General features: G+C 43.2%; 1 protein-coding gene across 1 annotated transcript; it reads left to right on the top strand.

Moving 5' to 3' along the window:
- Positions 1-859: 859 nt before the first annotated feature.
- On the top strand, positions 860-9,169 carry BHLHE41 (basic helix-loop-helix family member e41). The gene is made up of 5 exons (XM_069228599.1): positions 860-1,052; positions 1,154-1,217; positions 1,480-1,587; positions 1,906-2,017; positions 5,491-9,169. Exons 1-5 carry the CDS (start codon positions 991-993, stop codon positions 6,441-6,443), a joined length of 1,299 nt encoding a protein of 432 aa, XP_069084700.1. The 5' UTR covers positions 860-990; the 3' UTR covers positions 6,444-9,169.
- The last annotated feature ends 1,924 nt before the right edge of the window (positions 9,170-11,093 follow it).

Here is an 11,093-nt window from a genome sequence, read left to right as displayed (position 1 = left end):
TCGTGTCAGTGTCAACAGCCACATGGACTGGCTTCAGACAGCCTTGTGTGACTGAAAGGACTTTTTAGGCTAGTGGCATGACAGATTGATTGGGCGCCTATGCAGATATGTTCTCTGTAGCCTCACTTTTTTTAGGAGAGGATATGTGGCCTTAGGATGTTATTCAAATAAATGCCACTGACGTGGGAGATTTAAGCACTCATTTATAGCACCAAGAGACAATCTAGCTGCAGTATATGTCGTTAACATGGTGATAATTGTTTTTATTTAATTTCGCGGAAATGGTAAAAAGGTACTTAAGGAGTATGGGAGAATAAAGTAAGTACCAATAATTCACAATCACAAAAACAAATGAAAATGTTAATTCTTTATGAACCTTTACAAAGCGTGAGAGTACAGTTTGTTAGATGGAAGCTGAACCGAACAGAGAGAGGTGAAATAGGATGTGGTGCGTTTTTATCTATGTAGGCATGTCCGTTATACAATATGAAAATCAATAGATGCATAGTGTTGTTTTTTGTTTTGTTTTTAACTGGCACCTTGCGCCTGATAACAGACACCAGGGATTTGCAGATGTTATTCTCCAAAATGCTCGATCGGAGACCAACTGAACTACGAATAAACGACGCATACATACGACTGTACAACTGTTTCATAAACAAATTTTCAATGGTGCAACAAATATCTTTACAAGTTTAAGTGTTTTTAGACCCTGCTCGAAATAGAGCTGTCGGAGACGGAGGAATTCTTTGTTCCAGTGTCTGTGTTTTCTGTCTGTCTCGACTTCAAGCCAGCAGGGGGCGCGTGTGTGCCGCTCGCGTGACTTTTGCAGCCATTTATTTTCTCTGCAAAGCAGAAGCAGCAGTCTGAGGGCGGAGGGACGAGAGACCGGTTCTCACTTCAAACTGCAGAAGTCTGGATGTGCACGGTACCCGGGAGCTCGCCAAAGACCACCAGCCTCGGACCTGCGCCACTCGCCGCTGGCTAAACATGGACGAAGGCCTCCACCACCTGCAGCAGCGGCAGCTGCTGGAGCCCAGGGATTTCATTGGGTAAGGACGCAGCGCCTTCTGCCAGGAAAGGGGATTGAGACACGGGGAGCGCGCAAATGGCAAATCTGTTTTAATTATACGTGGTTTGTACTTCTTTGCAGAGTTGACTTCCCTTCCTTGTACATGTGCAAGCCCAAGCGAGGGATGAAGCGCGATGAAAGCAAGGTAATTTATATGTTGTAACCATGCCGCTTTCAGAATTTGGCTGCTGACCTGTGGGTGGACAGTGCCAGGTACGGCATACCTTTCCGTAGCCAACAGCCTTCATTTGGCCTCCTGGCAATACGTAGGTAGTTTTGTGCAAGACAACTTGCCAGTAGGCAAGGTCGCCCCGCATTCCCGTAAGTGCGTGGGAACCCCTCTGCTTCCAAACCGTCCGTCGCCCCCACCGTTAGGTAATGCGTTTGTCTCATTTGATTAATTTTAGGAAACGTACAAACTGCCCCATAGATTGATTGAAAAGAAAAGGCGCGATAGGATCAATGAATGTATTGCTCAGCTGAAAGATCTCTTACCTGAGCATTTGAAGTTGACGGTAAGCTTCTGTTTTTTTGTGTTCAATTTTGGGGTTTACATTTTTCTCTGGGTAATTATCTGTAAGGTCTGGGGCTACTATGATACATCTACGTTTTGTTGTTAAGAAATATGCCACAAGCTGCATCCTGACTTTGATGTTTGTAAATGTATTGGCGAATGAATGTTATGTCTAACAGTTCAAATGGCAGTTTTAAAAAAAAGCTTTAGATGGAGTATATTGTAAAAAGTGCATCAGCGCAGGCAGTTGCTGTTTCTAGAAAAAAAGCTCTCCTAGACATGTGAGGTAACTGGCGGCTTCCCTCCTTTGCAATTGCAGACACTGGGGCATTTGGAAAAGGCTGTCGTTTTGGAGTTAACTTTGAAGCACTTGAAAGCGTTGACGGCTTTAACCGAGCAACAGCACCAGAAAATAATTGCCTTGACAAACGGTAAGTCATTGAAGGATGGCCGGAGACTGGCGTGACGCGGTAGCGCGGGTCTGCCGAGGGATTCCCACAGTGCAATTATTGTATGCAAATGCTAATGATCACCGCATAGGGCATAACACACATTTAGCATATCTTTAATCGCTTGCACTTTTAGCAGTTAATTGAGACGCTGAGAGGTAACATGACTTGAAGGGAACTGTGCAGTTCATTGGATGGGTGGGTGGGGGGTGCGTATGGGGGGGCTAGCCGAGATCCTAGATTATAACACCTGTGTCAAGGGTACGATGTAACAAGTAGACCACGTTTCTTCAGTGTAACCAATATTTTCCAAGCTTTACATTCAAGTAGTATTTCTCGTTTCCCTTGCAACCAGATGCATAGAGTCTCACAAAATACAGGGATTAGGGCGGGCTTCCACTTTAGTTTATAAGAATGTGTCTGGTAACCTGAGAAACATGGCTGGAAAACTCAGATATAGACTCACTTCAAACTTTGTTGATTCAATGAACACAAAGGCATACACTACAAAGGAAGACTTTCAGCCTAAACAAGAGGTACCTAGAATCTTTCAGGGGTAGCATAATAAGAAAAGAAAGGCCCACAGGCATCAGAAGGGCACTGTGAACACAATGGTAGTATTTTAAATGAGAGGCAGCCTCCAGGGTAAGGGCATTATTTACAAAACCAATGTATTTGAATGGCCAGATTTAGTCCTATCTCTCCAGTAGTTTACATAACGCCTTAGCTCCATACCCCCTTCTTATTGCTTCTTTGTAACTGTCATCTAGGGGTGGCCAGAGGGCGCAGCTGCGACTCCCAGCTCGCCCCTTGCGACCCCTGGCACTGGCCTCAGAGTTGGCAAAATCAGTGCCAGGAACAGAGGGACAGCTCGTTTTCCTAAAACTGAGATAATAGTTGTCCTAGATATGTTTTTATTTATTCAAACACTGGTACTTCATTTGTCCACTAATAACACCAAACTTTCTTGCACTTCATGGGCTTCACCAGGGCCCTTAATTTCATTTTTACCACGCTTCCAGAACTTGTAATTGTCAGTATAAGAACATACTAAATGAAAACACTTTATGTAGTAGCTGCAGTAACATTCCATAACAATGTTACAGATTGTGCCAGCGGTAGTGCAGATAAATGAATATTATGTCATGTTATATTTGGGATAAAGTCACCAGCTGTACACAAGGCTACTGCAGGTCACTTGAGGAGTTCCAGAATCACATGAAGGCTCGAGTTCCCAGGAACAGCAAAGTTACTTACAATATCTTTTTTTATACACAGTTGGATATTATATTGTTTATTTAATACAGGTTGATGGTTGGAAGTTTTGGGGATAACCTGCCCACTTGCCCTCAATGCCTGTTTTACTTATTGTTGCCCGGGTCCCGTGTTTCCACCCGCTCCCCAATCCCTTGTATTAAATCACTCTTTAGAGAGTGTGCTTGTTTTAAAATGTGTTTTCAAGCAGTATTGTCTCCTCTTCATTCCCATATACCAGTCATATGATTTTTTTTTGTCACTCGTTCTCTTTGCACTTTTCTCAGTGTTTATATAGTTGTAGGTTTTTATTCGGAAACTTCAAGCCTTCTTCCCATCGCCCTACCATGTTTTTGTCTTTTTCTGTGTGGCACAGCCTTGTTTTGAGTAGCACTAGCTCCAGGTCCAGTTAGACACTCACAGACTGTGAAGTGCTGCATTCAGAAAGCTAACAATGCTGCTTGTGGCACACACACTGCCTTGAAGCCCACACTCTGTCTCCTCTTTGAAGCTCTGACGGGCCTTTCTTGCAGCTGTGTTGTATGGTGGCGTGGTATGAGGTGACTTTGACATCACTAGCTGCAGGACTGTAGTGGTCAATAGAGTAGCAGGTACAGTGGCTTCTGGGCTCAGGGTGTGGGGGACCACCAGGTCGCACAAAACACAGGAGCTAGAGCGCGTTTCCACCATGGGAAGCATGACTGAAAAACTAGATATAGTTTCACTTCAAACTTTGTTGAAAACTCGTAGCAGTACTACTGGGTACGTTTTCCTTGCCTCCTGTAGGGCCAGAGGCATCCTCGCTGTGCAAATAACTAGTCATCCTTTCCTAAGTTACAGAAAACTAGTTGCATCATTTTCTTATTACAAGTATGTTTTGACTTCAGAGAGTGCCTTTTTTAAGCAAGTAAGAACCAAGTTCTTATTAAGAGATAGCTATCTCCCAGGTGTAACTTGTAATTGCTCATTATGGAAGAGTTCAATGCTATGAAATATTTATTCAGCTGTTATGGAAATGCCATTCCCCGCCCCCATTTCCAAAGGAGCGTGTTAATCTGAAAAACAAAATGAGCCTACATTTTTTAATGGGTAGCAACGTTTTCTCACTCTTGCCCTGAATATGTATTGAGATCTTAACAGTGGTTGAGGCCCACCAAGCCCACCAACACTTTTCTTGCTGCATATTTTCAGCTTTATCATCGCTTTACTCCCTTCTCACCTCCACTGTTGTTAAGTGCCCTTAAGCCTTTGGCGTTGCTCCAGAGAGGAAAGTGGGTAGAACAAGAGAGCCTGCAGATCTTAGTTGCTTCCTAAATCTATGCTTCTATGGAAGTTACAGATTCAAGGAACTACACACAGTTGTGCAGACTTGCCACCAAAATGCACATCGGTGATTTGTTACTGAATGTTTGATCTAAAATCGATAGTGCCAGTCAGTGATGTCTCAGTGTTTGTTGAAATGTTGGTGGCACTGCCTGCAGCAGCAATTCTGTTCCATATAGGCATTTCCTTATACACTGAGAATGTCTCAGCTCTGTCTCACTCACCTTCACGTCAACACGAGTAAACCTTCCTTTCTATAATTTTTTTAAATAACCTTTCATGTATTTATTTTTTGTAAACATTAATGTTAATACTCACATAGCACTTACTGTAGGTGATTTCTCCACTCAATTCAAGCTTTGATGAAGTAAGGATTGAGGATACGCAGATTTCCTAACTTACGCCCATCTCATTTAATGGTTTGTACCATGGCAAAACTTGAGAATTCCATTGTGCACCATGTTAGTTGCTTTCTTATAACGCACTGGACACAAGAATGTTTTGCACTGGGGTGAAAAAGGAATACATTGTTTTTGTGGTACGTCTTTCTGCTTCAGAATAAGGAAAGGATAACTTTGCTCCACTTTTCAACTGTGAATTATGGAGTCAAGGTCGAAGCCCAATTTTTCTCCATTTCCTTTTGCACAACCTGTAAATATTTTGACCATAACCAAGTATCACATAAAAAGCATGCTGTAAAGTGGAGAAGCCAGTATCACAATACTTGGTCTCAAAAACATGTGCTTGAATACTAATTTCCACATGACCAAACACTGCTTATGTATTTTATTGCGTTGTATCTTATTTCTTTTATTGTTTGATGTGCCTTTGAAGTCTCTTAAAACTAATCAAAGCTCTGTCCACGGCCTTTGTCACAGGTGAACGAGGTATTACTTCACCAGTGCAGTCTGACTTGGACGCCTTTCATTCTGGATTTCAGACGTGTGCCAAAGAGGTCCTGCAATACCTGTCCCGGTTTGAGAACTGGAGCTCCAGAGAACAGAGGTGTGCTCAGCTGATCAACCATTTGCACTTGTCTTCTTCCCAGTTCCTATCAACACACCAACTTCTAGCTCAACAGATCTCTGTCAGCAAAGGGGTAGCTACTCCACAAGATAGAAATGGCCCCAAGCTGGAGAATCAGACAAACTGTGTGCCAGTTATACAGAGAACAAACAATTTGGATCAAAATGAGAATGACACCGATACTGATAGTGGCTATGGAGGAGAGGGAGAAAAAAGTGAGGGGAAGACTGATGTTGATGGTAGCTCCAGCAAAGGTCCTGCAGTCAAAAATATTTCCATCAAACAGGAGCCTGCAGATGACCCCCCCCCTAAACGGTTGAAAACAGATTGCTCCAGCAGTGCAGTAATCGCTGCGGATCAGGCAATGAGGCCTGATGCAGCCCTGCTCAGCTCCTTGATGGGATTTGGAGGGGCACCATTTGGACAACAACCCCCCTTTTGCCTGCCCTTCTACTTCATCTCCCCATCAGCAGCGGCGGCCTACATGCCATTCCTGGACAAACTCAATCTGGACAAGTACCTGTATCCCTCCGCTGCCACCCTGCCGTTGCTGTATCCTGGAATACAAGCTCAGGCAGCGGCTGCCGCTGCAGCGGCCGCCGCTGTGGCTACCTTCCCCTGCTTGTCAACGGTGCTGACACCAGACAAGGGTTGCTCCTCCTCAGCTCTTCTGAACCAGGAAGTGACGTCAGCCAACGCTCAAGCTTTCTTGACTGGGACAGCCTCAATCTCTGAGGCAGGGCTGGCAGAGGACATGGAGGCCCCTGTGCAAGAGGTCTTGCAGCCTGCAAAGGAAAGTACCTGAAACCGCCTGAATGCTAAACTCCTGCTTCTATTTAATACCACGAACGTAAATAGAGCTGTCTTGTAAACAGACACAACCAATTTTACACTTTTTGAAGGGGACGAGTTCCCTTTCATTTGTATGCATTTTGAAAGCCTGTTTTTTCTGCTGTATAAAGTAGTTTCCATTCTGTCCACATAGACCATGTTTGCAGGGTTTCTCTGTTTATTCTAGCAAGTGAAAGAGGCAAGGCAAAGAGTCTGGAAACTCCACTCATCCCCTTCCAGTTGCTTCACCCAGACTATGAAATAATACCAGCTCCTGTACCTTCATGCGCCCTTCCTGCACTGCCCCCCCCTGAACGTGCCTGGACACCAGGAGCTCTTTGCTATTCTAGTATGTTTCTCTTGCTTGAAGTCATTGAAAAACACAAATATATTTTTAAGATGGGCTTATGTTCATATAACAAAGGACGCGAGGGTACAATTTACAGGTAATGAATGTTGCACCTTAATTCTGAATGCTTTTTAATGTCTTTAAATTCCACACTGTAAAATTGCACTTATTGGATAGCATCAACCCTTCAATAACAACTAAAACGAGGCATGGGGTGTGAAGATTGAAATGTATTTGTTAGCACTTTATTGACACAGTGACCCTGGCTGAACTAATGTACTGATATTGTTCTTTTTTTGTATTGTGATGAATAGGAACCATAAAGGCGAAGGAAGTAACTCTTTTCAATTCCCTTGCCCCCCCCCAGCTCACATATCAGTATATGTCTGCCATGAGAAGCGAATGAATGAGTTAGCATTTTTGTACACTCCCATTATGAATTATTTGATGTCTGACTAGCACCCAGTTTAAAAACCTGAGAAAACAAAAGCAACTAGCTTGCTGCTGTCCATGAGTTCTCTGCTGGGGCGTCCCAGGCTGGCCCCCAGGCCCACTGCTCTGACGCATCGGGTTCCCAGGCTGGAGGCTGTCAGACACCAGACAATCACAGCGAGAGCTTTTTAATAAGACTTAAAAGAAGATATTTTTAGTTTGTTGCCAAGGTAGCACTGTGAGAAATCGCACTTGCGTGTTATGTAAGAGGTGAGACACAACACCCTGGGTCTGTCATTCGGTGATGTACGTCTGCTGCTGTTTGCTACTGTTTTGCCTCAAACTGTGTTTCAACAACGTTAAACACATCTTACGAGCCTTCGGAGGGGCTGCCTGTAAATAGTTCGTAATACATCCATCGAATGAAGTCTGACAAGCTATTTTTGTAGGGGGGGGAGGGAATGCGTCTCCTGAGGGAGATTTTCACTTCAAAATGTCTCTTCATTAGAGTTCTGCTGAAATGAGAAAAAAAGTTGCACTTTTGTGATAATGCTTTTGCTTGGTACCGCTGTCTTAAATTATTGAGAAAATAAACGCTGTCTGGTAAATGAAGCATCCGAATGTCTGCGGCAGAGCTGTGACAGCATGCACTCTGCAGCCAGTCTCCACCGCGCGCCACCAAGCGACCTTCCTTGTGCTGAATGAAGCATGCTTCGTTTTGTAAGCTTAAGGGTGTCAAGCCAAACATCCCACCTTTCAGTCACAGTGCAGAGAAGTTGATACGGAGTTCAGATGAGGACAGCCGAGCAAGTGCCTGGCCTTCACGACACTAGATTCCCAGAAATGGATACATGCATGACACATTTCCTTTATGTCGTATATCGTCTCCTTAAGCTGTTTTATTGGGAGTCTGTTAGCAAGACTTTTTGGATAATGACCAAAAACAGTAGAAAGGTCGGAAAATAGAATGCTTGTCTTTTGAGAATCATGCAACTGGCTGGTACGTTTATTAAGGTCACATTAGAAGGGGCAACCGTACGCCTAGCACCACAGCTAGCAGTTATTGAGCTGTAGATGTCTGCAAGGCTCTTTGTTGTGAGGGAGTCCTCAGGGATTAAAGGAGCACAGAAGATGGTCTACGTTCGTGGTCCTATGCCACCACCCTTCAGAGAAAGTTATGTTATGTTGATTTGTAGAGAACACGAATCACCTGAGTGGTATCCAGGCACTTGGGCAGAGGTGTAGGTGTGTGGTCCCCAGGATGCTTATATAAAGAGGCAGGTCTTCAGCTTCTTGTGGAACTCAAGAAGTGAGAAGGATGAGGTTGAGGGAGGGAGGTCGTTTCCTGTCTTGTGTGCGATGTTGGAGAATGAGTGACTCCCAGTTTTGCTTTGCAGATGGTGGACTGTGTGCAAGTGAGAGAGAGGCAGATTGTAGGTGTCTGGCAGGTTGGTGAAAGTAAATCATTGCAGGCAATAGTGGGGCCGATAAAAAATTAGTATGTGTTGTAACTTACCTTTGGAAAAAAACTGTCATTTATACAATACTGGATTGCCAATGATGTTGTGTGAGATGTAGTCTGCGTCTGAGTAATGGTCACAGCTCATACAAATGGTACGTGCAGTATCCTGCAACTCATAATAAAATATATCTCTCCCACAAGTGTGTGGAAAAATGAGGTGGCTCCTAAGTTGTTAACATGTGGGCATTCACATATATTTTTCAGTTCTTGTCTGACTAATATTTGCAGATATAACTTAGTGGATCAAGTGTAAGAGGAGAGAACATGTAGGAAGCAAGGTCCACCAAATTTCAATTTTTCAATAGGTCTGTGTTGGAAGGAAAGACTTTTAATAGATATTGGTTTGAATTAAAGGTTCTAAAGTTAATCAAAGGAAAAATAAAATATCTGCAAATTACCTAGCTCTAATCGTGTTTGGTATGTTGTTCAAGCAAAACATGCATGTAAGGTTAGAGAAACATATTTATATGCATTCCAAGTCGTGTGGTACTTTTTTGTGCTCTAACCTATTTTGTGCTCTTTGCCCGTTTGCCCATGTCCGTGCTCTGTACTACTTGCCCAGAGTATTACCACCACCACCAACATTCTACTAGGGAGCTTGTTGGCAAATGATGTGAAATCCCAGTTTGTGCACCCTGGAACATATTGCAGGGTATGTTTTGCATTCCAGGCTCATTTCTGTACCCTGGAATACTTTCCAGACTATGCAGATCCGAATATCACACTATTGACCATCACCATTCTTACCAAGTTTTGCCTGAGCTAGTAGCATGGGATACGCAGTTTGGAAAGGGGGCAAAGAATATTAGTGAAATTAGTGCATGCGTATATTCCACCTGTCGTGGAATCTCCTTTTCTGCACACATAGGAGTTTCCACCCAGAATACAGAATGCCCCTTAGGACCTGATCAACACTGAGCCACAAATTCAGTTTTTGGGTGCAATATCTGTTGCACCCAAAACAGAATTATGACATCAGTGCAAAACATGGGTGATTGCTCCTACAGTTTGCATTTGGGAAACCTTGTGCAATTGTGCGAGCAAGCTGCACAACTGTTATGCTTGTGCATGCAGGAATGAAGAATAACACACATTATTTGTGCATTATTGTCCATTCCCATATAACTGGGTACAATGTGTACACCTTCTAATTTGCAACACCCATTGTGCCACAGAGGTGCACCGGCAACATGTGGCCTTTTGAAGCAAATTGGTGTAAGCTCAAAAATCTGTAGATTCTTGAAGTTTTTTTTATTACCCCTTTCTCAGGGATCCTACTGATATACTGTAAGTTTCAGCTGGAGCAGTAGTTGGCAAGTTCCTGTGTATGTGTAGTAAATACCTTCTGGATTCATTCAGTGTCTCGTTGATATCAGCACACATGGCATTATTCAAAGCGATGGAAGCTTTCTTATTTCTTTAGTCAGGAAAGTGTTTAAGCTCATCAGCTGGAAGGAATAATAATCAAGATGAATGGAGTGTGGGAGTTTGTGAATGCCTGCGGTAGGGATTTGGATATTTGGATAGGATGCAAGGTTACGGTTTTGAGTAGATATCCTGGCGGTGGGCTGCAGTCCATTAGAGATGAGAGTAGGTCCTCATTGAATGGGGCATTCTATAATGGCAGTAGTGTAGTAAGAAATATGGAAAATGCTGTACTTAGACAAAGGTCTCTTTCCACATTCCTAATAGGTAAAACATGACCAACAGCAGCTAACCATTACCCCCATTTAAAGCCCAAACCCTTACTGCTTTCCTAAAGTGGTGTATGCTTAGGTGTAATATGGACCTTACCTTAGGAGTGTCACTGCTGCAAAGCACGAAACCCATGATTTTAAAGAATGTTCATCCCATGGTGTATTTGTTATATTTAGAAACCATAGATCACAAAACTACTGAGAACAACATCAGACATTTGTTCCCATCAGGGTAATAGGCACTCCTACATTTAGAGAAAGAATACTATTTTGGAATTCACAAAGAATACCTCAATTACTCATGGCAGTCTGTAATAGGTGTGGACTCCTAGGTGTACTGAGATGCATGACCATACCTGAATATACACATTTATGATGTTAATGTTCCTGCAAGGAAAAAGTTGACATTGGAATGCATTTGCACTTGTAAAGTTTTTTTTCTGTTTTTCCACGGAAAATATATTTTCCCCATGTAGAAACCTCTGCCCTTATAACCTCCCTCCTTGTTTCCTCCCTGAAAAAGAGTGTTGTACTATGTTTTTAGGGTGAGGAACTTCCCACAAATGATTTGGGAATGCACAAAAACCTACAATGAGTTGGTGGGGGTCACCAACTTTGCTGGTA

Source organism: Pleurodeles waltl, chromosome 4_1 (assembly GCF_031143425.1).
Source record: "Pleurodeles waltl isolate 20211129_DDA chromosome 4_1, aPleWal1.hap1.20221129, whole genome shotgun sequence".
NCBI classification, from domain to species: Eukaryota; Metazoa; Chordata; class Amphibia; order Caudata; family Salamandridae; genus Pleurodeles; species Pleurodeles waltl.
The sequence above is the reverse complement of the archived record's forward strand: the minus strand, read 5'-3'. Positions and strand labels throughout refer to the sequence as shown.